Source organism: Balaenoptera borealis (assembly GCF_965194805.1).
Source record: "Balaenoptera borealis genome assembly, chromosome: 2".
In the NCBI taxonomy this organism is placed as follows: Eukaryota; Metazoa; Chordata; class Mammalia; order Artiodactyla; family Balaenopteridae; genus Balaenoptera; species Balaenoptera borealis.
Genome location: NC_138867.1, coordinates 44553146 through 44579133, shown reverse-complemented (window position 1 = coordinate 44579133; position 25988 = coordinate 44553146). Strand labels below are relative to the sequence as shown.

Genomic DNA, 25988 nt, shown 5'->3' with positions numbered 1-25988 from the left:
AAGCAGAAACTAACACACCATTGTAAAGCAATTATACTCCAATAAAGATGTTAAAAAAAAAAAGATTGCTTCTATTTCTGGCAATATGGAGGATTAGAAATGCTTACTGATACAGTTCAACTAAACATGCTAGATGATATAGCACACATATACATATGCACATGTTTGTATTATATATTAAAATATACATAAATCTTAAAATACATATAAATCTTTTAAATAAGTAGCTGAGCTGGTGGGAGAGTAAAGGAATTTTTATGAGGCTGGGGTCAGTTAATGCTGTAGATTTGATGTGTGCCCTGAAAGTACCTGCCAATTCCTGGTAGCCTAGAGCCTGAGTTTTGATAGTCTCTGAACATGGGGCACAGGAGATAAAGGCTGAGGCCAGAGCAGTGTAGAAAGACAAATGGAAGGCCCGTGGATACTATAAGGACTGTCAAAGGGCAACATCCTCCCAGGAGGAACCATCAAAAAGAATTCTTAATCATAATATCATACTTGTACTCTTCTGAGGCCAGAATTCATACTATCTGTGTGGCTTAAAGAAAAAAAAAAAAAGGAGAAGTTTGAAGTGGATTGATAGTGAATCCAGCAGAAGAGAACACATATTTCTGGAAGAATTCTCTTTAAAGCAAGGACTCTTAAGCTTCCCTGCATGCAGAATCCCAAGAATATGAGCTCATACTCTAATATAAATGAACATATAATCTATTCTAAGTGAGAGTCAGCAGATAAAACAAACTACATAAACTCTCAAAGATTGCAGATATTAGAATTACCCTATTAGAATATAAAATCAACATATCTGCTGTATAGAAGTAAATTAAGAAGAGACTGAGAAGATGATGTAGGATCAAGAGAATCAAAATTCACTAGAAAGATTTGCAAAAGATCCAAAGAGATCTTCTATAAATGATACATACATAGTAATTTAAATAAAAAAAACCAGATTGATTAAGCAGATTAGACACAGTGAAAGGGAGGGAAGATATACCTGAGGAGACTAAGATTAAAAATAGAAAAGAAAGGTTAAGAGATGTGGTGGGATAGAATGAAATGTCTAACATGTTGAATCAGAATCTCAGAAAATGATAATAGGATGGAGGATACATAATTCAAAGATGAAATGATTGAGACCTATCTATCCAAAACTGGTGAAGTATACAAATCCTCAGACATAGGAAGCCAACGAATACTAAAACAGATAAAAGGAAATTCTTACTTAGAGACATGATAACAAAACTGCAGAATATTGCAGACTTTGGGGGTAGAGGAAGCAATTACAGAGAAAAGACATATAACTCAGAAAGGCATGGCAGACATATGGCTCACATTTTAACAGCAAATGTAGAAGCCAGAAGATAGTATGATGATATCCTCAAAGTGATGAGAAAAAAATCATCAACCTAGAATTCAGGGTATCATCATTCAAGAATTAATGCAAAATAAAGACATTTTCAACTAAAAGAATAACTAAAGGTGTAACCGTTTTGTGTTTTTTACTGTCTTGTGAGTTGGGAAGAGGAAAGGAAGAAAAGTCAGGTGGTAGGGGAAGAGCAGTGAGGTGGCTAGGAGGTTATTTGTGATTTAACCTCCTGGTGAACCCCAGAATACTTAGTAAATTCCATTAAAAAATTAAGAAACACTTTGTGTGAGTTGATTGCTTCTGATGACTGATAAAAGCTGGATTTGGTTGTCTTTGCAGTTTGTAAGGCTGAATGCTGATGTCGATGTTATGGTGAATTGAGGAGTAGGAACTCAGACCCTGGGGGGGGGGGGCGGATGGCTGTGAACACTCTTAAGGCTGTGGTTTTGGGGTTCAGACCAGGTTTAATGAGTTCTCCCAGGAGAAAGGGATGCCCTGGCTGACAAATGTTAAGGAAAAAAGTCATCTTAAGTTTGCTATTTGGAATAGAATCCCATTCACAGCAAGTTACATAGACAAGACCAGTCTACTTGCTCATTGTTTACTAGACCATGCCCTGGAGTTAATGCAAACAGCTGCATTTCAGAATATATTTTTATCTCTGTAAATTTTCTTTTTGAATAGTCTTTCATAAGCTTTGATGGAAAGCTAGCTTAAATTGTTACTGTATGTATCTACTTTGATCAGAGTGGCTATAGTGAAGTGAGATGGTAGTCTAGGATTGGTTAAAATCTTAAGAACAGAGCAGGGTTCTTAGACCAGGGCCAAAATCTTAAACTTTTCAGTTGAGGTCACTGTGATGAAAACAATCTGCATTTTGACTACTCTTTGGATTTTATTAAAGTATCCATACAATTGTTTGTTCATTTGTGAATTATGGACATAATAAAATGCCCTTAAAAGCTGTATCTCCTAGAGACTTCAATAAAGAGATTTGTATGGAATATGAAAATAATTTGAATTCATGTTTTCGGTGTTTTATTGTTTTCTTTTGAATGGAAATAAAAGCCAATGTTACCGTGATGTGTTTGATAATTTACTGTGGGTGAAGACTTAGAGACTGAGTCTCTAAGCTCTCCCTTTATGTTTTTAATCCCTGTCTGTCGAAGTCAGAGCCAGACTTCTTTGGCTGATCTTAAACTGGATAAAATATCTGTTTACATATTCAGAATAAATAACTAAAAACATTTTGTTTTCAACTAATGAAATCACCCTGTGAATGAACCAGAGGTGTTTGAAGCCATTACATGAGTTTGGTTTTTATGATTTTTGTGGCACAATCTACAGTGAATACTCTGAACATGGAGTTTCAGTGAAACTTTTAACTTGCTTGGCTTTGAGAACATTTCTGTGATCATGGTCATGTTGGCTTGATGGGACTTGACAATCCTTGAAATTGGCTTTTATTAACTTTAGGCTCTTCAATATAACTTACTGAAACTAGCCATAAAATATACAGAACTCTGCTCAAATTATCTGATTTAAAACAAGGATTTGTATTGATCTTTCGATAGCCAAGTAGTTGGGAAGGCTAAAAGTGATTTATTTTTCTTGTTTTACATAGATTAAACCCAGGATAATTATCAAGTTTCATTACGTAAATCCTATTTGGCACAGGAAGTTGGAATATTCTCTTTTTTAGGAATGTATCTGATTATAAAAGAGACTATCGTAATTCTTGGTGGAATCATCATCAGTATCTGCATAGGAAATCTCCACTCTCCTACTTACTCTCAGTTGCCAAACGTACACACATGACTTTCTGATATGTGTTTTAGGAGTCTTTTCTCCTCTCTGAATCAGGGGAACCAAACTCCTTTTGAACCAAATAGGGTATAATAAGTAAAATACTTAAGAACCTGGTTCCTCTTGGTTTTGTTCTTAAGTGCAATAGAATTAAGTTTTGTAAGCATGCTGTCATTTTTAGGTAGAAAGATGATACCTAGATGTTTATAGACTATAATATTGAAAGAGCTGGTTCATTTGGTACAGGACTATCCGTGCACAGTGTGAAAATAAATGTCAAACAAAAGCACTTACTCTGGTGGGAGATCTAAGGCAAGATGCTAAAATAACACTTTAAAATTTTTGAATTTATTTTTTAAAAAGTAGTCAACTTGTGAGTGTTCCAAAGGAGGTATTCATTACTGCTGTTCAGGGACAAATCCTTCAAGTGGAAAATAAAACTTAAATCATGGTCACAGAAGTTTTTATGTAATAAAGTCAGGCCACTTATGCCAGTTATGGCTTGTCATGTATTACTTCAGAAATGCTTGGCAAGTTTGTTCTCAGCGACTCATTACCCATCCTAAAAGTATCAATAAAATGATACTGAGTAGAAATCGGACCTCAGACCCTCCTAGGACTCTTTAACTGCCCCCTGCCCCACCCTTCTGATTTCTGAAGGTAAGGGGAGGGAGCTGTGTACACTGGGGAGGTAAGGAGATTTATGAAATAAAAAATATTCTTGGTCTGTAGGAGAGAAAATTAATGTTTCTCTTCTTTCTCTTCTAGATTGTCCTTTTACTCGGGCCACTCTTCGTTCTCCATGTACTGCATGATGTTCGTGGCAGTAAGTACTTGGTGTCTGTTGCGGGTGGCTTACGTGCTGCTTGCACTTCGTGTGTTCAGGTTTGGTGTCCTCTCCTGTGAGACCCCTCTGACCCCCTCATCGGCTTCACTTCTCAGTCAGCTGTGAGCCGTTGCTGGCTGCACTAAGTCCCGAGGAGAGCTGGAAGCCTGTGCTCCTGCCAAAGCCAGTCACAATCGTTTGAAGCAGCTTCTTGCCCTGCATTTAGAGGAGGCAGGCAGGCGCGCTGTATAGCAAGCTGCGAATTGGGAACCTTCAGGATAATAGGGAGGCTTTACTCCTGAAGCAGACAAGTGGTCGAGGACACTTGTCACTTTTCTGACAGTGGTAGAGGCCTAAACCGATAACCATCAAGTCTGCAAGCCTGGTGCTGAGAATGAGGTGACGTGTCCCCTTACTTTGGGACACATTTTCTGAAGAGGTTTTCTGGAACATACGAACAGCTTCTGCGTAATCTCGGCAGGGCACTGCTCTGGTACACAGGCCGAGGTGACTGCTGCTCCTCACAGCCTCACCGGACCGAGAGCCCTGGCGTCATCTGCGTGGCGTGGGTGCCGAGCAGCCTGCCTTCCCTGGGGGCTGCCGGGGTGGGGACTTCTGATTACTGGATGTGAAGGCAGCTGTTGTTGCTCCTGTTCGAGCAGGTTTTATTTTCCTTCCACTTTGTGAAACATCTCCCAGACTGCTTTCCATGGGACTAGAAAGGTTCTAACTTCAGGGAGAGCCAGTTGCTGCTTCAGGAGCTTGTCATCTATACAGTCTCCCGATGGCGATTCTGATTGCACTTGCATTATGCAAAGTCAGCAGTGAAGAGTTAGAGAAGACTGGCACCCATATTTTGCATATCAAACTAGAGATGAATGTGTAGTGAGAGTAATTAGTGGAAGACCAGGCTTTAGGGTACACACAAGGGGTCTTTAAAAGTCAACTTAATTGACTTTTATTTTTTATAATGTCTTCTGTGTCTGTGTGTCTCTCTGTATGTATAAAATTATCAAGATTTGGTGGGAAAAGAAGGGAGAGGAGAAGATCTCTACCTTAACAGATCAGCTGTAATTTTTGTCTTGATTTTCTTTGTAAGTGGATTTTTTTATATAGTTGTGCTGTGTAAATTTGTTGTTTCCCATTCCCCTTCCCCCTCTGATCACATTAAGTGCTATATGATATTAAATTCATGACATGGATTAAAGATTCACGATGTGTATTGTTAAGAGTAGCCTGCTGGGAGTTATTTGGTTTCATTTAGAGAGAATTTAACATCAGTTTTACCAAATCTTCCTTTTTTTTTTTAAATTCTAATTTATTTATTTATTTTTGGCTGTGTTGGGTCTTTGCTTCTGTGCGAGGGCTTTCTCTAGTTGTGGCAAGTGGGGGCCACTCTTCATCGCGGTGCGCGGGCCTCTCACTATTGCGGCCTCTCTTGTTGCGGAGCACAGGCTCCAGATGCGCAGGCTCAGTAGTTGTGGCTCACGGGCCCAGTCGCTCCGCGGCATGTAGGATCTTCCCAGACCAGGGCTCAAACCCGTGTCCCCTGCATTGGCAGGCGGATTCTCAACCACTGCGCCACCAGGGAAGCCCCTCTTCCTTTTATTTGAAAAAAAAAATTCCAAAAAATGAAAGAACGTAAAATTTATAAAACGTAAAAATTGCAGATGTGTTATATAAAATTCAAACCCAAACTTCAAAACCTTTTCAATAGAGCTAATTTTTGGCTTCTTCAACATTTCTGGAAATTGCAAGGCTTTCATCTTATGTTAATTTTGTGAGGAAGCAACAGTGTACCAATTCAGTAGAATTTAGAGCTCCCTTTTTAAAATATTCACCCAAATGTTTCTGAAAATGTGCCATGGGAAATGTGACTTATTTGACGGTAGTAACAGCAAATACTGTTCTAGCAATCTCTGTTCATTTATCTTTCTAGGAAAAATTACCTGTTTTCTAAAGGGAGCCACCATATTTTTTTCTCTTTAAACAGGAAATGGGGACTGGGGGAGAAGGGGAAGGCTGGCAATGGCTAGAGCTATTAATATATCCTGAGAACTTTTCCCAAAGCAAAGTTTGTGACTATACTGAACAGCTTTTGAATGTTTGTATCCCCCAGAGCCAGACATCACCAGGGCTACTTTTGTGGTTTGTTATTAACTCACCTGTGTGTCAGTATCTTTAAGTCCCGTTTTATGAGAGAGAACTAAGAATCTGAGGTTTGGTTGATATTGATGATGATTTGCATTTACACTACTCTTAATTTTTGACTCCTTCTGAAAGCTCCCATGAAGTAGGAGTGGAGGGAGGATTGCCACCCTTTCACAGATGGGGAAATAGGGGCCTTGGGAGGAGGCTGCTAAGGTCTACAAGCTCTCTGGGAATCTCTTGTTAATCAGGCTCCCTTGCTTTGTTGACTACTTGAGCTGGACCCTCGTCCAGTTATTTCGAAGAAGGTCAGGTGATGCAGATCTCTGAAAATAAAATGGTGACATATAACTTCCACCGTTTTTTTTTTTATAAATTTATTTTATTATAAATTATTATTATTTTTTTTGGCTGCTTTGGGTCTTCGTTGCTGCGCATGGGCTTTTCTCTGTTTGCGGCGAGCGAGGGCTACTCTTCGTTGTGGTGCACGGGCTTTTCATTGCGGTGGCTTCTCGTTGCAGAGCATGGGCTCTAGGCACGCGGGCTTCAGTAGTTGTGGCATGCAGGCTCAGTAGTTGCGGCACGCAGGCTCAGTAGTTGTGGCTCGCAGGCTCTAGAGTGCAGGCTCAGTAGTTGTGGTGCACAGGCTTAGTTGCTCCGTGGCATGTGGGATCTTCCTGGACCAGGGATCGAACCCGTGTCCCCTGCATTGGGAGGTGGATTCTTAAGCACTGTGCCACCAGGGAAGCCCGCCACCCACTGTTTTTAATTTCAAAGAATATTCTCAGCTGTATCATACTCCATGCCTTATATTTATTTTTGCTCTTCTTCTTTGCTCCTTGACCCTTCTTAAAATATCTGTATATTCGCTCAAATAGAAACTTTTACTGAGCTCTTTTGTGAAATATGAAATTAACGTATAGAGGATGAAATTATAGAGGGCCTCGATGGCCAGCCCACTCTGTGGACACCCAGGAGCAAACGAGGAGGCAAATTAGGGCTATAAGCAGAGGGCAGATTACCTCAACTTTAGTTTGGTGATTGGGTCAGTATCAGCTATTTAGATGTAAAGGTATAATGCAAAAGAAAAAGTTCAAATAGGTTTGTCATAGACCAGGAAATTTTTGGAGAAGCAAGCAGACCAGAGCAGCCATGCGCTGCGTTTCAGTGACTCTGAGCAGTGGAAATATTTAGTTGATGTGGATGTAGACTCCAGCTTTTATTTCAGCCCCTGAACACACAGATGTCTCCTTGCCTTCCAGCGTTCACATTTATATACCACACTTAACCACTACGCCCCCACCCCAGATTCCTTAGGCAATGACTCGTCTCGCTCCCCGAGGCATCTTGGCATCCATGTGTCAGTCCCAGATTCGGGTGGACATGTAGTCATTTAAATCCTCTCAGGACAGTTTTTGATAGCCAGAACTTCCCTGTCAGTTCCTGACACCCAGAAATTAACTTCTGGTTACAAATGTCTCTTAAAGAAAATACCTGACCATTGTTCTGCTCAGGCAGGGAGTGGAGCCCTGCACACTGTACAGCGCCTGGAGTTAGACCTGTGAAAACCACCGAGGTTGGCGGCAGCGCAGGGTAGGGTCGCACGTAGCCAGTTGATGTGCTTAGTGACTCCCCTGGCGTTTGGCCACGTGCCAAAGAGTCCAAATTTACTTGATTGTTCAGGAAAAGAGGAATGGGATGAGACTGTCCTTTTTCCAGTACAGTAAGGAATACACTGAAGTACTTTTCCCAGCACTGTCATATTTTAGCTGTAACCCCAGAGTGTTTCTATCACTGCCTGTTATGAAATTTCTATATGAAACTCTACAATAGGAACCCAAGTACCTCTCAGTGTCAGTGCTTCAGCTTGGCTTCCCTCCCTGCTGCAGAATGCCTTGTATCTGGGCCTTGCCCCCATCTCTGTGTTTAGATAGTGCTTGCCCCCATCTCTGTCTTACTCAGACCCTCTGACACCACCTGCTTTCCTCAGCATTTGTACAGTCCCTCATCTGGCATTGACCATACACTACCTAGCACTGTTGATATTTCATGAAGATGTTTCCCAAACTGTGAATTAATGTGAGCATTGGGCAAATGGCCCATAAACTACATGAATCCTGCCTAATTTTAAAGTAGGATTTGAGATTTAAATTTAGGAACTCTGTGAATCCTAAAGATGGTAAAATTAAAGTCTAGAGAAGAATAAACTGAGGCCTGCCTTGCAGTGCTCTCCTGGCCAGGTCTCTCATCAGATGAAGGTGGAACAGCACAATGTGCCTGGCTTGGTATTAGAAGCAATGTTTCAAAATAAGTAGACCAAGGTATATTTCTTTGTGTTGAGCATGCTGTTGCTAGTCTAATTCAGGGGTTGGCAGATTTTTTCAGTCACAGGTCAGATAATATTTAGGCTTTCTAAGCCAGGTGCAATCTCAGTCGCATATTCTTTTTTTTCAAATAGCCCTTTAAAAATGTGAAAATAATTCCTTGACTGTGGTTGAAAATGAGGGGGGGACCCTCTTATTTTTTTTTATATGATTTTTAAAATTTTATTTATTTTATTTACTTATTTTTGGCTGCATTGGGTCTTCATTGCTGTGCATGCGCTTTCTCTAGTTGCGGTGAGCGGGGGCTACTCTTTGCAGTGCACGCGCTTCTCATCGCGGTGGCTTCTCTTGTTGCGGAGCATGGGCTCTAGGCGTGCGGGCTTCAGTAGTTGTGGCACGCAGGCTTCAGTAGTTGTGGCTCACGGGCTCTAGAGCACAGGCTCAGTAGTTGTGGCGCACGGGCTTAGTTGCTCTGCGGCATGTGGGATCTTCCCGGACCAGGGCTTGAACCCGTGTCCCCTGCATTGGCAGGCGGATTCTTAACCACTGCACCACCAGGGAAGCTGGAAACCCTCTTATTTTAAGAATAAAGTACAGGTGTACCTTATTTTATTGTGCTTCACTTTATCACACTTCACAGATAGTACGTTCTTTGTAAATTGAAGATTTGTGGCAACCCTGCACCAAGCAAGTCTATGGGTGCCATTTTTCCAATAGCATTTGCTCACTTCGTGTCTCTGTGTCACATTTTGGTAATTCTCAAAATATTTCAGACTTCTTCTTTATTACTGTTATATCTGTTGTGGTTATCTGTGATCAGTAATCTTTGATATTACTGTTGCAAAAATATTACAGCTCGCTGGAGGCTCAGATGATTGTTAGCCTTTTTTAGCAATAAAGTATTTTTAAGTTAAGGTATGTACTCTTTTTTAGACAAAATGCTATTGCACACTTAATGGACTGTACAGTATAGCATAAACATAACTTGTATATGCACTGGGAAACCAGAAAATTAATGTGACTCTCTTTATTGCGATATTCAGTTTACTGCAGTGGTCTGAAGCCAAACCCACAATATCTCCAAGGTATGCCTGCATTAAGAGACTTTATGATGCAATAGCATTTTATAGTTAAGTGTTACAAGGTCAGTCTCGGAAAGGCAAAATAAAAATGAACCAGCTTCAAAAATCTTGTTCAACAATCAAATTTTAAAAATGAGGTTGTACAACTAGATCCTTTAATGGAAGCTAAATGTTTTTTTTTCTTCAGAAGTTTTAGACAGCAAAGAAAGGTGATATCCTACTCTTCAGTGATAATAAAATAATGGAAGAATGTTCAGTGATAATAAAATAATGGAAGAATGTTTACATAGTGTCACAGACATTGAGTTTACTTATTTTTTAAAAAAGTGTAATTTTTTACACAAAAGGAAAAATGTGTACACCTTCTTTTTTCCAGTGTGGTCCTGTGCACTGGCAAATCCTCACTGTTTATTCTGACAACGTTGTCTTTGTGACCCATATCGTGAGGCTCTTCATAAAGTGGCCCACAAGTGTTAGCTTCTCTGTGTTTTGGGGGAGGCCTCTCTGCACTTGGCAGTGAAGCGTTTGCTGCCTGCACGGTGGAGCTTCTTCCTACAACGCTCCTCTCTGGGCTTGAATATCTAGTTATTTTGAGCAAATTGACTCCTGTCCTTCCTGCCCTAAGGAATAAGAACATTGCCTTTATGAATCTCTAGTAATATCCCAGCTAAGCAGCTTTTATTTCTTTAAAAATATCAGGCATAGTAGCTTATATTCAACCCATTTTCAGTAGGTTTTACTTTGCTATGAGAGATTGGACACTTTATCCTGCATTGAGCCATAAGATTTACATGGGGTTTTCCTGACCAGAAGCCCTACCTGAAGAGTGGCATTTGCTCATTTTGGAGGCAAAAACTACCCCTGAAACCTTCCTTTTCACAAAGGCCAGTGGTGAGGCCTGGTTTCAGTGAGAGCATTCCTTGGAGGATAGGATATTGGTCAAGTCGCAAGGCTAATTCTCTTCAAACTAGTTTCTGCTTTCTGAAACTGGGCTCTGCAGTCAGTGGTTGTAATTGATTTGCTCTGAGCTCTTGATTTGACTCACTGGTCAGGTTCAAGACAGGGAGGAATAGATAGACCTCACTGCAGTTTCCTTTTGGGGCCTTGAGGTTAACTCCCTCTCCCTATCACATCCTCCTGTGGTATTTGTCTATCCTCCTCCTTTTAATAGATGAAAATGGGGGGAGGGAGGAGTGTAAAGGTTAGTGAAGTATATGCTGTATCTTTGTCTTTCCTGTTAACTCTTTCATTTCCCAACTTGTGTCTCCTGGAAATCCAAGGCCTGTTGCATTTTCCTGTATGTTAGAGCAGGGATGCCACCAGGCAGGTTCATGTGTTCTTTATAAAACATGACTGTTCTCTTAAATATTTCAGGACACTGTTCAAATTTGTGGGGGAGGTAGGCATAGGAGGTGTAGTCCTTTATACGCGAGCGAAGACTGGACACCTAACTGGGGATCCTCCCCCATCCATTCTCTCTCCTTGGCTCACCCTTGTGTTAATTCCCTTTGCTTCTCCTCTTAAAAACTTAGTTACCACTGCAAATCCAGCTCAGTGTAAATCCCCGGATTAGGCCCTCTTTTCTACCTGCCTCTTTATGTCTACAAGTCTTCCACTGCTGACTGGCGTTTTGTGGATTGCCCTAGTGACGAAACTCGCCAGCTGCATTTGTTTTCATCCTTTGTTCCTTTGCTGTCCCGCACTGGGGCTTCATGAATCCTGTACTATTACAGCGTGAAGCTTTTGCTTCTGGGAAGCACCTCAGTGAAGCGCTGCAGGTTATTGCTTTTGTTCTGCCGTTTCCACCGTGTCTTTTATTTCTAGTTGTGAACTATTTTGGAGCTTTTTCCTTCACCAGAAAGTTGGATGTTAGGATTGGGAGGCATCCAGAGGCTAGAATCTCTCATCAAGCAGTACCCCCTTCCCCCCAGTGAAATACCCACTGGGCAGGTCAGTTAGCTAGGCCAAAGTGAAGCATGTTCAGAGAAGAATCTTAGAATGGGCCTGAGAGCATGATAGATGAGTCATTCGGCTTAGGGGCTCACACCCTTGTACTGTTTGCAGAAAAAAAGTCATAGACGTAAATCCCATGCCTAGTGCCACAGTTCTCTTGTAATGGTGCCTTCAGTGGACATTTAGTATGTTTGTTCTGATGTGGGATTTTATTTTTCTAAGTTTTTCTCCTTGTTTGAACCCAGGTGTACAAACAGCCTGTTTTCCTTTTCATTTGAAACGTACCTTTTTAAAAAGTAAAACTCTCTATCATTTGAGTCACAGAAATTCAAATTTAAAAATAAAACAAAACAGGATTTTGGTTAAACACACAGAGGAGGCTGTTAACTGGCTTTTTTTTTTTAACATCTTTATTGGAGTATAATTGCTTTACAATGGTGTGTTAGTTTCTGCTGTATAACAAAGTGAATCAGCTATACATATACATATATCCCCATAACCCCTCCCTCTTGCATCTCCCTCCCTCCCACCCTCCCTATCCCACCCCTCTAGGTGATCACAAAGCACCGAGGTGATCTCCCTGTGCTATGGAGCTGATCTCCCTGTGCTATGCGGCTGCTTCCCACTAGCTATCTATTTTACATTTGGTAGTGTACATATGTCAGTGCCACTCTCTCACTTTGTTCCAGCTTACCCTGCCCCCTCCCCGTGTCCTCAAGTCCATTCTCTAGTAGGTCTGCATCTTTTTTATCTTTTGGTTGTGAGCAGCTGACTTATGTAGATCTCCTAGAGGAGAGGATGGTTTATAGTAAAGACATACATGGATTAGAACAGGCACACCACCAGGAACAGAACTTTTTCCATGTGTCTCACTGACCACCTGGTTTTTTACAGTGTGGCTGCCACTCCACACCGTGGCTGCTTCATCCTTTTCTATTAAATGGCTCGTTCTTATCTAACCATAGCTTTTGCTTCCTCTTTAGTTTGCAAGTAGCCTATCATGTATCCATTAGGTGCCATTTCTACAACTTCTGAAAATAGAGAACTCCTTCTTACTCCCAGCGTAAATCCCAGAGGGCACATTACAGCCCAGCAGATTTCTAGGTCAAGCCTGTTCTAAGTCATACTCAGTGCCCTCCCAGAAAACAAGGCAGGGCTATGTGGTCCCCTTCAGTTTTGTCTGTGGATCAGCAGTTTTCCCCAGAGGGAAAATTGAAAGTTTTTAAAAATAATTAATTAATTAATTAATTTTTGGCAGCGTTGGGTCTTCGTTGCTGCACGTGGGCTTTCTCTAGTTGCGGAGAGCGGGGGCTACTCTTCGTTGCGGTGCACGGGCTTCAGTAGTTGTGGCTCACGGGCTCTAGGGTGCACGGGCTCAGTAGTTGTGGCTTGTGGGCTCTAGAGCACAGGCTCAGTAGTTGTGGCGCACGGGCTTAGTTGCTCTGCCGTACGTGGGATCTTCCCGGACCAGGGCTCGAACCTGGGTCCCCTGCGTTGGCAGGCGGATTCTTAACCACTGTGCCACCAGGGAAGCCTGGGAGAATTGAAAGTTGTAGATGCTGCCACTGAACCAGTCTGGTACCATATACAACATTGGATATGGAGTTCTGTAAGTTCTAAATCTTAAGAGATAAGCAATTGAATGCCTTACCTCTAATGGGTTTAGTGCACATGTGATTAACATATGCATGTGTGGGAAGAAGGGGAACAGTGGAGGTTGCAAAGGCAGGGACCTACAGAGCCTTTTTATTATCAGCTCCGGTATTAAAGCATGAGCTGTCCCTGTATCTAGTTCTAACGTAACAGGGCTGAGGAGCATCAGATAGTCAGCTCCTCTGAGACAGGGAAAGATGGAGGAATGGAGACTTCTTTTTAATGAAACATATGTACTTTCTTCTCCCCTCTAAAGGAAAGGACAAGGAGTAGAATTTTAAAAGTTATAAATCCACAAAGTCAAAGAATGGAAAAGGAGACAATAAGCAAGAGGTAAAGATTCTGGAAAGCAGTTAAATGAGTGGTAGGAGGAAGCCAAGTCTCTAGCGCCTCCAGAGAGTGGGAGCTTAAAAGATTTGCACTGCAGAACCTGAGAAAGGATGAGGAAGTGGAGCCACCAGAAAGACAGCATGGTGTGCTTTGTTGGACCGGCTCATGTAGGACAGACTTCTGGCTGGCAACATGGGAGGGGAGTTGTCGAGGTCTGGAGTTGTTTAGGGCATGTCAACTGTAGAACTCAGTTGACCCAAGGTTCAAGAAACTCAAATGTTTACCGCCTTGGGGTCTACTGAAATGGAAGAGTCTTCCCAGGGAAGAGCAGGGCTAGAGGTGGTGCCCAGCTTTTGTAGAGCTACATTGAGTACCCTGGACCCAGGGAAACACAGAACAGGCATATAGGAAGCACACTCAATTAACCAACCTCACCCAGAGCTGAGAACTGTTCTGTGACCAGAGCCGGCACTCAGGCCATATGGCCGTTAGTCAGCAGAAGGGCCAGAACACAGAGTGGAGCACAAGGTTAGGTGTATGATCACAACTGGGGAATCCCAGAGCTCCCACAGGGGGAGTGACCTCTGGAGCCACACTGAGGGGACCATCTGTACTTGGGTAGACGTGTAAGAAGAAACTAAGTACTTAGAGGGTAAAGGGTTCACCTCAAGTATATTGCAACTTATTTGATTACTGATCCAAAGTGAATGTTATTTTCACAGGGATGTTGAGGAAGAGATTGGGGCAAATTAATACTTATTTAACAGATGTCTGCAGGCTACCTAGTGTCAAAGTCAGGGTTCTTTCAAAGGAAAGTATTGTTAGAGGGATTTTAGAATCTTAAGTGAGGAAGAGCCTTAAAGTTCTGTCTCTGAGTTTCCTTTAGGTTAGGACTAGCTTTACGTCCATTTTAGAGGTTTTTTTTTGCTTTTTGGTTTTTTTTATTGCTGTGTCGCTAGCAGGGATGGGTGCAGTTCTCCCTAAGATGTCTGCATTCATGTAAGTATTTGTAATTCTTAGGTATATGTTTTTATAGTCTGAATAACCCATGCCTTTAACCCTTATCTGAAAAGGTAGCTTAATAATAACCAGAAGAGGGTCAGTTAAACTTGATATATGAAACTTGGCTTCAGCCCTAGTCAAGGAACTGTCCTCCTTAAAATGAACAAAAAGTTTCCAATTAAAATAGAACGAATGAGGTGAATCTTATCTGGCATGGCTGTGGTACCTAATTGGGCTTCAGTTGGCACATGTCAACTTTGTTACAACCAGAACCAACGATCTTCCCAACTCTAGAATCTTGAGACAAGCCTCTTACTCCTTATGTTTTTATAGCTTCAACAACAACAAACAAAAAAAGGGGAGAGGAGCTCTACAGAAAGCCAGTAGCACTTCAGCCAGCTAAACAGTCCAACTCAGTTAAACAACTGGTATGCTCTTTTAGGGTTAGATGTTTATACTATAAAGTACTTGATAAAATTAGACAACCTCTGGGGCTTTGCCAGGTGCTGAGAACTGAACACACACAGCAGTGCCCAAAGAACTGGAAATGGATTTGTGTATCTGTTTTAAATAGGCAGCATCATTGGGTACAGCCACATAATTAAATGCAGTCCTCAGAAAACAATTTAAGTATATGAGCCATAAATTACTGAGCAGAGTTTTTAAAAATGAATATTAAGAAGTATATTCTTATTGGATAGAAGTTAGTTAGGAAAAAATTTTTTTAAAAAAAATGAGACTATATTGGCTGAAGGAGTTCATAGGAAACTATTCCAAATTCATTCTACATTACAATCTTTAGGGATGCACCCGAAGTCAGAGGCAGGCTGACATGGCAAAGGCAAGATTCTCAGGTCTGATTAGAAAAGTCATAGAACTTAAAGGGTACAGGTGCTATTGAAAGAATAGACTCCTTTACTGGATCAGGACTAAACTACAAACTGTATTATTTACTTAGGCAGATTATTGTATTTACTTATAAATACAGATTATTTATTTAGTCTCAGTTGCTCTGTTAAATAATTTGAGGCCAGAGGAGCTCTCAAGTAAATTGTTTGGGTGAATTAAGCAAACTTAGTTCCTAGATAGGCTGGGTAGAAAATATAGTAGCCTGGCCCAGGGTAAGGGCAACCTGTGCTCAGAATGCTAGCAGTTGATCTCAAGACTCTAAACTAATGACAGTTATAATTCAAACTGGAAGGTGAGGAGCTGCCCCCTGAAATCCTAGAAGGTCAGAAACACTTACCTTGTTCATAATTTGAAGAGTGGTCTAAGTAATAAATTATGTTACTAGGGCAATAGTTTTTATTCTTTTAATTTTTTATCCTTTTGGTTTTGTTTTAGGATTAATTTTTAGGTATTAATGAGTACAAGAATGCTTGCCTAAAGCCCTGTTCCATATATAATAAATAACAGATTATTTAATGAATATTAATACTTAGTGACTGTCATTTTAAACATCAGTCCTTTAGCAATGTGGTGATAATTAATATAAAACATAGTCTCCAGTTGGTATGTTAAGCTCTTTTCTTTCTTTATTCTTATCTTTTCTGTTAGCTTTATCTTCAAGCCAGGATGAAGGGAGACTGGGCAAGACTCTTACGCCCTACACTGCAATTTGGTCTTGTTGCCGCATCCATTTATGTGGGCCTTTCTCGAATTTCTGATTACAAACACCACTGGAGTGATGTGTTGACTGGACTCATTCAAGGAGCTCTGGCTGCAATATTAGTTGTAAGTATACAGGGCAGGAGCCTGAGAAACACTTGGATAAATAAGTAGAAAAAAATGTCCCAATGAGAAAACTATTGTAAGGCAGAGAATGTGGCTCAATAATTGCTACTGGGTAAGGACCCCAATGTTATTAAAAGTCATTTTAGGATAGATAGCAAATAATACCTACGTTACTTACTCCTTGCAAAAGTTATTTAAAAATTTACTAAATTTTTTTTTTAATTGTAAAAAGCTCTGGCTATAAACAGTTTTCTTTTTAGTGTGAATTGAAAAAAAAAACCAAACTGATTTACATGAGGAATGACACTTTCATTAAGGGCTAGCAGAGTGAAGCTATCTGCCCAATACATAACAGAGCAACTCTCAGAATGTCCTTAACAAAAATTCCTGTTAGCCACTAATTTATTCGTACTCTTAACCTGTACCCTGTAATGTATATCCTTTTGTTTATATTTATTTTTTGCACACTGCTTATTGCAACTTTGTATATGGTTTTTAAACTTATTTAAAATTGTATCATTAAATACTTTGCCCCATTCTAAATGTTACCTGTTCTATACAGGCTGTATATGTATCAGATTTCTTCAAGGAGAGAAGTTCTCCTTTTAAAGAAAGAAAAGAGGAGGACTCTCATACAACTCTGCATGAAACACCAACGACAGGGAATCACTATCGGAACAGTCACCAACCTTGAAGGTGGCAGAGTACCCAGATGAAGCTGGCCTGCTTTCTAAAGGAAAATGATTGCAACCAGAAGGCAAGAGGATGCGTCCTTCTTCCCAGTATACAAGCCTTTAAGGGGACTGCTGCTACTGTACCTCTTGGATGCCCACTTTACCTGTGTGTATATAGTTACATTTAACACAATGGTTATCTAATAGCTCTAAGTTCATTACAAAAAATTTCAAGCCTTTCACTAAAACAAATGCCCCACCTGTACATTTTTTTATTAAAAAAAATGTAATGCTTATGTACAACTGTGTATGTAATATGCTTTCTTAGAATGATGCTTGATTTAAATATAATACATCAGACAGGTGGTGAACAATTTAAAATCCCACATTCCTTTAGCTGACTCTTCATAAGTAGAGGCTGGCAGCAAACACAATATCTCTCTTGATTTTGGTGATTCCTAAGAGAAAAGAAAATACGGTTTAAATTTTCAAGACCACAGAGAATGTAATTCCCCTCCCCTGGGGTTTTGAAGACAGCACAACAATCCTGATTAAATTTGGTGAGAGGGCAAGCCTGGAAATTACAAAACCTTGCTTGCCTGAAAGACACCTAGAGGAGTTCACAGCCACCTCTGAGAGATGGGAAACTTAGAAACCAGACCCCTGTTCTCATGACTCTTGAATCTAAAGTACCCCGTGTGTGCAGGGGTGTCTAAAATTATTCAGAAAGACCAGAAGGACTAAGCTGTCCAAGAAGTTAGTTGACCCAAAAGCATGAATTTTTCAGCCTGCAATGGAAGGCCCTACATTTCAGTTACCATGTGAAATTCTTTCTGGACTAAGGACAAACAAATTTTATCATATAGAAGTTTACAAAACTAGACTTAAACGTGGAGTGATTAAAGAGGTCTGCCTCTATTTAACAATGTTGAAAATATAAGCCAGTTTTCATAAACCTCTTCTTAGGATACTAAGTTGCTAGCAGAATCACTAGGTTTGACTGTGAGCAGCTAATAACTCAGAGCAACTATGTGGCTGCTATTCTTTGATGTTTTAATTCATAGTCCTTTTTCTTGGCCAGCATTCAGATGGAATGAAATTATTTGCAAGCATGTATGCCTCCCCCCATTACTACCACCTTGGTCTAGCCGTTCTTTCCTGATCTGGTCTTCCTGCTTCCACCTTGCTAATCTACAGACTTGCCTGTGATACAACAGCAAGAACTGCCTTGTGAAACCCAAGTCAGAGCACACCACTCTTGTGTTCAAAACCTCCAATCATTTCAGAGGAAAAAGCTGAGGGCTGGGAGCTACATGACCATTTCTTTTCTTCCTCCAACCCCTACTATTCTACTCACTGTTCAGCCGTGCTCCATCCACACTGGCCTCTTGTTGTTGCTTAAGTATATCAAGTGTCTATGAAGGACCTAAATGCCACCTTCTGAGTAGGGGACCCTAGGCCATTGTATCCATCCTCCAATTCCCCACTGTCTCTTCCTTTGTTTTTATTGCTACCTGATATATTTTAATTGTTGACTTGTTTACTGTCCACCTCCCTGCACTAGAATGTGAGCCCCATTAAGGCAGGGGTTTGTATCTTTTTTGTTCACTGCTGTATTCCCTGGTGCTTAAAACAATGTCTGGCACACAGTAAGTGCACAATAAATATTTTGAGATTTTATATATATTCATTTACAAACTTTTTCCAACACACACACACTGATATTTTCTTTGAACACTACGAAATGGCCCTTCATGGCAATCCAGTGAAGAGCATCAGAAAATGTTCTCCTAGGTTGTGGTCAAGAGCTCAAGTCTCAACAGGATTTGCCTAAATTATTAGAAAAAGCTTATGGGCTGGATACTGACCTTCTGAAAATTTATTTTCCAGCTCAGTGTTTCCAATGGCTTTTGCTGCTTGACACATTTGTCGAAGTAGTTCTTCCAGGCGCCTCATACAACGAATTATGCTGCCTGGACAGAAGAGGAAACAAATCACTTGTAAAGTGTAAATAATCAGGAATAGCAGAACTTTTGTGAAGATGCAAGGAAGGTGAACATGGGATGATTAACTAATAGTACTTTGAGGGACTTCTCCTGCAGTAAACCAGTAGTAAACATGACTGGTGACTGCTAGGCACCAGGAAGGCTACAAAGATGAAAAGTTTAATTCCCATCCTTGACTAATGGTAGAGTCATGGATTTATTATAATGTGTTGACACTTGCTGTTAGAGAGGTAACTAAACAAAATGCCCTGGGAGCACAGGAGAGAGCAACATGGGTGAAAGGTAGCAAAGGTGACATATAACTTGGGTCTCTTATGAATGAGGTCCCTGTCAGGCAGTGACAAGGGAAGACCACTGAGACAATGTAGGAAAGCAGCTATTCAAGGACCCTGAGTGTGGCCTACTACGGCCTCTGGATACTATCCTGTGAAGAGAATGCAACAGGGAATTTTTAAGCACGGGGATTAACAGGATCAGATTTGTCATTTTAAAGGTGCAATCAATCATTCTTCTGGACCTTAAATAGACTCTTTTCATCAGTGCTTTCCTCACACAGTGCATCCTCAATGAAGCATAAAAGAGATCAGTCTCTTCCCACTGGATGTGACTCCCTGTCTGCGACAAGTGTTTGCATCAAAGGTGAAGTTGTAAACACAGTTTCACTTCTGTCAGACTTGCACGAGGAGGGGCCTTGGGATCCTTTCTCTTAAGTGCTACCTGCCTAAGTTTAAAACTCTTGGATTTCATTTTTAATGTCTGAAATACATTAGGAATATCAGTTCTCTCTGATATGCAAGCTGTTAACTCACACTTCAGGTCCTTATTTAACTCCTTGCAACACTGGAAGAATTCATTAACATGTATCAAGTTCTTGTAATACACTCCATGTGCAGTGTTGAGGGCTCCTTTTTACCTTTTAATGCCTTCCACATTATGGTACAATGTGCCCAAGGGAGAAAAACAGTAGAGATTTAACTCATAAAGCAGAAGGGAATTTGAGCTTAGACAAAGGCAAAAATATAAGCCATGTACCTAAGAGAGTCATCAGGATTCAGCAGGAAGTGCCCATGTACATGTACAGCACCTTTTCTCTCTGAGAAAATGTTGCACAAGGGCCTGGGCTGGTAAGGACAACATGCCTGGTTTCTGAACCCACCTATGGGCCAGAGTAAGCAGAACACAGAGATGCTAGTTCACAGCGAGAGGTTTATGGGATGAGATTGGTCAACAAGAGGACCACCAGCACGTATGTCAACTTGAAAGATCAATGGGGATACCTCTCTTAAAAGGATGCTATCATCTCCTACTTATAGGATGTTCACCTAATCTAGACTTGGTTATAAAAGGAGTGAGCTGAGACACCTGGAGTTAGAGGAAAGAAGACTGGATGGTGACTTGGATACTAGGAAAGATTCAGCTAAGTAATTAGCTCTATGATCTAGGCCCTTATTCTACTCTTATTTCCCCTTCTCATTTGTAAGGTAAATGATGATAAATGCAATTTAAACAGAGGGCTTACTTTACCTAACTGGATTTGTCTCACTTGAGATATGAGATGCACAAATTCTGTGACAGGGGCAAAGCTCTAAAGGAATGTAAGGTCATAATACAGTCCTTGAACCAAAATATTCAAAGTTCATACTTTATTGTCCTTCCTCTTCTCCCATTAAAAGGTCCATGGAGTTCTTGGAGAAGTAGGGTCAAGACTGATATCTCACCTCCACATATACATACATCTTACCATAATCCTGGCTTTCTTATTATAGGAGAGTAAAGTAATTGATGTTTATAATAAGACTTAGGCATCAAGGAAAGGTGAAATAAGGCTGAGCATGTTTCGAGAAAAAAGGGTGATGTCCAACATTTTCTGAGTACTTTGTGGCAGGTCTATAATCTATGTTTTGTGTAAATTTTCTTGTTTGACCCTTACAGTTCCATGAGACAAGTACTGTTATCCCTATTTTACAAAAAGGGAAAAGAAGAAGCTCAGAGAAATTATAACTTGACCAAGGTCAGAGCCGGGAGTATATGATGGAGTCAGGATTTAAATCTAGACAGTAAGATTCTACAGCCTAAGCATTTAACCATATTATATTATAGTGCCTCACAAAAATGATTTATCTATATTTTCTATAAAAATACTACTTTCATAAATTTCAGTTTTAATTAAATTCAGTCTATACATTTAAAATAATCGAGAAAAAATTGTAAATATTTAGTAAGATTTTCAGGTCATACTCTAAGCTCCTCACTTCTGTTATAAATCTTCATTGCCAGGTAATGCCAAAGAATTTGCAGTAATGGGTTTCAAGAAGTAGGAAGTGGAAATTGGCAAGTAGGATCCAGTCACAAAGAGTCTGTTTTCTTAATTCGGCAATCAGAGTAATGACTTGTGATAATTTCAGTGAAATGGGGGACTAGGTTACTATGGCTCAAGAAGGAAATGGGAGGTAGGGAGTTGAAGATGGTCTATTCTCGACTACTCTTTCCAAGCCTGGCTTGTGAAAGGATTGAGGGACTGAGGATGATGACGACAACAAGATAACTTCCTAAATAATGACGGCAGCAGCGAACACTTATTGACTACTTGTGCCAGGCACTGTACTAAAGGCTCTACAGGCATGATATTAACCTCACAATACGAGATAAGAGCTATTATTATTAATTACCATTTTATAGCTAAGGAAACAGGCACAGTTAAGTAACTTGCCCAGGAACATTCATCTAGTGAGTGGGTAGGATTTAAGACCAGGATATATGCTCTTGCTCTTAAACACTGGATGTTATGTTGGTAGCTGGAGAAGACATGGATGAGAAATATAAACACATTCATATGCTAAAATGGAAGCAGAAAGGACGTGATTCAAAGACTGAGAAGGTGCAGAAAACAGTGGAAGGCGGCCCTGGAACTGAGTGCAATTTCCTCTTAAGAGGAAAATAAGGGAAAGGATATATGCCATGAATTTCTAGGTTAAGACAGACCTAGTGGCATCTCCCTTTCCTCTGAAGCAGGAGTGATCACCTAGAAATCTGGGGCAAAGTTGAGGCAGATGCTTAAGGAGAGCGGTGAGGATCTGGAATTGCCTCTAAGAGAAGTCTCAGAGCCAGAGAGAAGTCCTGCGTGGAGGACATAGTCTCTGGACGTGGACAGACCAGGGATTACATGCATGATGTTAACCTCATAATATGAGATAAGAACTATTACTCTTCCCACTTTATAGCTAAGGAAACTAAGTAGTAGATGGCATCTACTACTTGAGGGACTGTACGAGCAAGCTGTGGGAAAGACTAAGTGAGGTAGAATGTTCAAAGTGTACCTAGCTGGTGCTCAATAATCTCCTCCTCCTCCTGCTACTTCTATTATTACTAGGAAGGTTTAATGTGATTCTGAGGTTACAGACTATGGCTTTTGATGACACCAACTATACAATTATTCTCCAGCAGAACTCTGCTGTGAAAGTATAGGAATAGAGAAAGTGAATTATTAGACTGATCCAGGTTGGTGGTGCATAAGGCAGATGGAAAAACAAGAATATCAGTTGCTTCCTAATTCTCTCTCCATGACTAGAAAAAAGGAACTGTGTTTCAGAAGGAAAGTTCTCTGTAAGCAGTGGCTGTGTCCTCTCCACAGCAGGTCTCCAAGAGAATGAGGAAGCAGCTATGTGATATCTACCTGGTGTTTACTTCCTGTTACTGAGACAACTCATTCTGACACCAATAAACTATACTAAGATTTTGAAAATTAACAGAACAAATGCTGCTTCTTTTACTAGCAACCTTTAACAGAAAAAAATAGTGATTTCACAGAAGATGTTGTTTCCAAGCAGGAAGAGACTGTCGTTAGCCACTTCCAACATTCTACTACCATTTTACAAGTGAGAAACCCTAGAGGTGGTTAATGCCATTCAGGTTCAGGTTAACAGTTTTACATCTAGGATTAGAAAAGAAATCTGATACCCTCATCGGAAATGGCAGAGAGAACCGTATTAGCCACCCTTTAGAGCAATGGCTTCCCTTTAAACTCTGAGGCTAAGAGTTCATGGAAGAAGAATCTTGGACCTTTACAAGCTAAAACCTTTATAAAAGTTGAAGATACCAGTTTGTTTTTGCTGTGACCGTGGCTGAGAAAATTATGGACAGAACCAGGGAAGGAGAAAGCTCAATTAATGGCCCAAATGAGGAAAGGAGAGAGGGAGAGAGAGAGAGAAGGAAAAAGAGAAAGCAGGTCTGAATGGCATCTGGAGGACAGTTACCTGGGTGAGACAGGATAAAAATGCACAAAACAGCTTGAAGTTGCAATGGGGGAAAGGATGGGGCTGAAAGCAAAACCATGAAGCAAACACAACCAACCAGCTTTACAAATATGGGTAAGAAGAGGATTAGCCTATTCCCTAGGAACAAGAGGCTGCCAGATGGACACCAGCCACTGTAGGATCAGAAGGGGGCATCTCCTAGCTCCACTGTAAATTCATGACTTGAAAAATGGACAGCACCTCTTTATCTCTTCCCCTGGATGAGCGTTTCAGCTCCTACTCCCTCTGCCATTGGGCACCCATGTGCAGGCACAAGCAACACAACAAGGGCAGGTAAGGAGCCTATCTCCCACCCACTGCATCCCAGGAAGAACGGTGCTCCTCTACTGCTTAAAAATCTTTTGATACCATTAATGCAAATGCTAGTAGGAGCACTGGTGAGTCTGCTTCAGTCCGGATTCAAACATAAGGTTCTGGATGGTCCATGTGTGATATTTCTGTATTAGGATAATCACTTGTAGACCCTAAGTTTTATCTTTAAAGGTATTATTTCACAAACTTCAGTCATTAGCGTATCACTCATTTTTGCTGTAACACTTTTTACTTAAGTAAATGAAAGCTGCTCACTTATTTTTTATAAATAGGCCATAATTATAAAAACAACTGTTACAAACACGAAACAATGCTATCAATTCCAGCTAGATACTATTGCCAACGAAAAGTTGATCACCCAGACATATTATAGGCACCTCAAACTCAACAGTTCCCAAAAGTAAACTCAATACTTTCCTTCCAAATCTTCTCTATTAACATATTAAAAACTTTAAGTTTACTCATCTATAAAGTGGAGATAACAAGAATTCCTATACCTAAATGGGGTTATTGTGAGAAATGAATGAAATAATGCATGTAGGGTGCTTAACAAGTGTCAGTAACACAACAGGAGCTCAATAAATGTTGGCTATATTCGTTATTTCTGTTCTCAGGTGCTAGGAATGCTGAGCTCCAGTCCTGCTCTCACTGGAAGAGGAAATCCAGTCGCAGTAACTTCTGGGTGTCTAGAGAGAGGCTGGGGGCTGGAATGTAATGAAAGTAATGAATATTGCATGACTCATGCAGCCAGATATTAAATGTGTATTTTGCAAACACTTCTATTTGAAGAGAATTAAATTAGGTAATGGTTAAAAATGTAAATATATATAGGACTTTAAAAAGGAACAGAGTGTATTCCACAGGTCATTTAGAATTGAAAAGAAATCCTTTATAAATCTTCTGCTGCGCAGGGCATCGGAGAGGCAGGTGCCCTGGCTCACAAACTCTGTTTTGACTGATTTCAAATGTGTACTGGGAATCACAGATAACCTGATATTGTTTTGGTATTTCTACAAATTGAGAAACTCATGTTAATAGCCAGGATCTGCAAAAGCTATCAGAGGCCAAACCACATGAAGTATATTGCTAAGATAAGCTAAAGAAACTAAACGAATGTCTGAGCGAGTGAGCACTGCCACACTTTGTAAGCACTCCCACTCAATTTCTGGAAAATGAGTTCTGACAGTTTCAGATGACATGAGAACAATTAAGAAAATGAGGCCAGGTGGTACAGGGTTGCACATAAAATGGCTGTGGCTGCTGGCCTCAGTCTTGTCAACAAATCACCGTGTGTGTACAAACACTGTCCATAGCTGCCTGCAGCGTAAAGGGGATGAATGAAGCCTACGGTGAAGAAGTGAATTACCCAGCATACTTCCTACCTACTGCAGTTCTCTGTAATACAACGGTTCTCCTTACTCCCAGGTTTGGAAATCATTCTGCCTCATCAATCAGGACCACCTAGATTAAGTGTTAGATAAGAGATACAAAGCCATGACCCATCCCCCCAGGCTATCTGAAGCTGACCAGAAACATACACAGTAACAACCTAACGGTTTGTTACAAATCTTTTTTTCTGGTCTTGCCAGAGTGGAAAGCAGAACTGAATTCCTACCAGTCACTGCCTTTTGAAGAAAAATTGTGGTAAAATACACATAAAATTTACCACTTTAAAGCATGTACACCAGTGTCACTGCCTGTTTTTATCCTCAGATTTACATCACCACTCTGGAAAAAACTCACAGTGAGATATAATTCACATGGCATAAAATTCACCCTTTTAATTAAGTGTACAAATTCAGTGGTTTTGGGTATATTTGGAATTGTACAACCATAATCACTATCTAATTTTAGAATCTTCTTATCACTCAAAAAGAAACCCATATCCATTAAGCAGTCACACCCTTCCCCCCTTCCACCAGCCCATGGCAACCACAAGTCTACTTTCTGTCTCTACAGATTTGCCTATTCTGGACATTTCACATAAATGAAATTGTACAATAGGTGGCTTTTGTGTCTACCTTCTTTCACTTAGACCCTTAATCTGGTCAAAGTTCATCCATATTTTAGCATGAATCAGTACTTCACTTTTTTTTTATAGTAGAATACTGTCCCATTATATGGATAAAACACAATTTATTCACCCACTGATGGACATTTGAGCACACATGCTTTAAGGGTAATTTTATAAACATCAGGCTCATGAGGTTCTTAACATCATTCTAATTGAGGATTGAAATCAACACATTTCTTTATCTGGAGAGGTATTTATTTCTACCTCCAGCTTTCTGGCATTCACAAAAGTGGTTCCCCACAGTTCAGGCCCTGAATCTGATTTAATAACTCCTATCTACGTGGTTATTGAGGCCTGAGGTTAGGATCATAATTATATTTTCCCGCAGTCATTTACCACTAGATCCCAGCTTAGGCTGAAAACATTCCTGGAGGGCAGAGGCTGT

The 25988-nt window shown here is 40.5% G+C and overlaps 2 protein-coding genes across 4 annotated transcripts in view; one reads left to right on the top strand and one right to left on the bottom strand.

Moving 5' to 3' along the window:
• The window catches only part of PLPP1 (phospholipid phosphatase 1), a 113762-nt gene extending 95184 nt beyond the window's left edge, over positions 1-18578 (top strand). For both annotated transcript variants that reach the window (XM_082382465.1, XM_082382466.1), the window contains exons 4-6: positions 3941-3998; positions 16048-16224; positions 16787-18578. In XM_082382465.1, coding sequence (XP_082238591.1) covers positions 3941-3998; positions 16048-16224; positions 16787-16918 — 367 coding nt within the window. In that variant the 3' untranslated portion in view covers positions 16919-18578. The remainder of the gene's footprint in view (positions 1-3940; positions 3999-16047; positions 16225-16786) is intronic.
• MTREX (Mtr4 exosome RNA helicase) overlaps positions 17177-25988 on the bottom strand; it is a 132997-nt gene continuing 124185 nt past the window's right edge. For both annotated transcript variants that reach the window (XM_082382215.1, XM_082382217.1), the window contains 2 exons: positions 18767-18871; positions 17177-17356 (listed from right to left, as the gene is read on the bottom strand). In XM_082382215.1, coding sequence (XP_082238341.1) covers positions 17304-17356; positions 18767-18871 — 158 coding nt within the window. In that variant the 3' untranslated portion in view covers positions 17177-17303. The remainder of the gene's footprint in view (positions 17357-18766; positions 18872-25988) is intronic.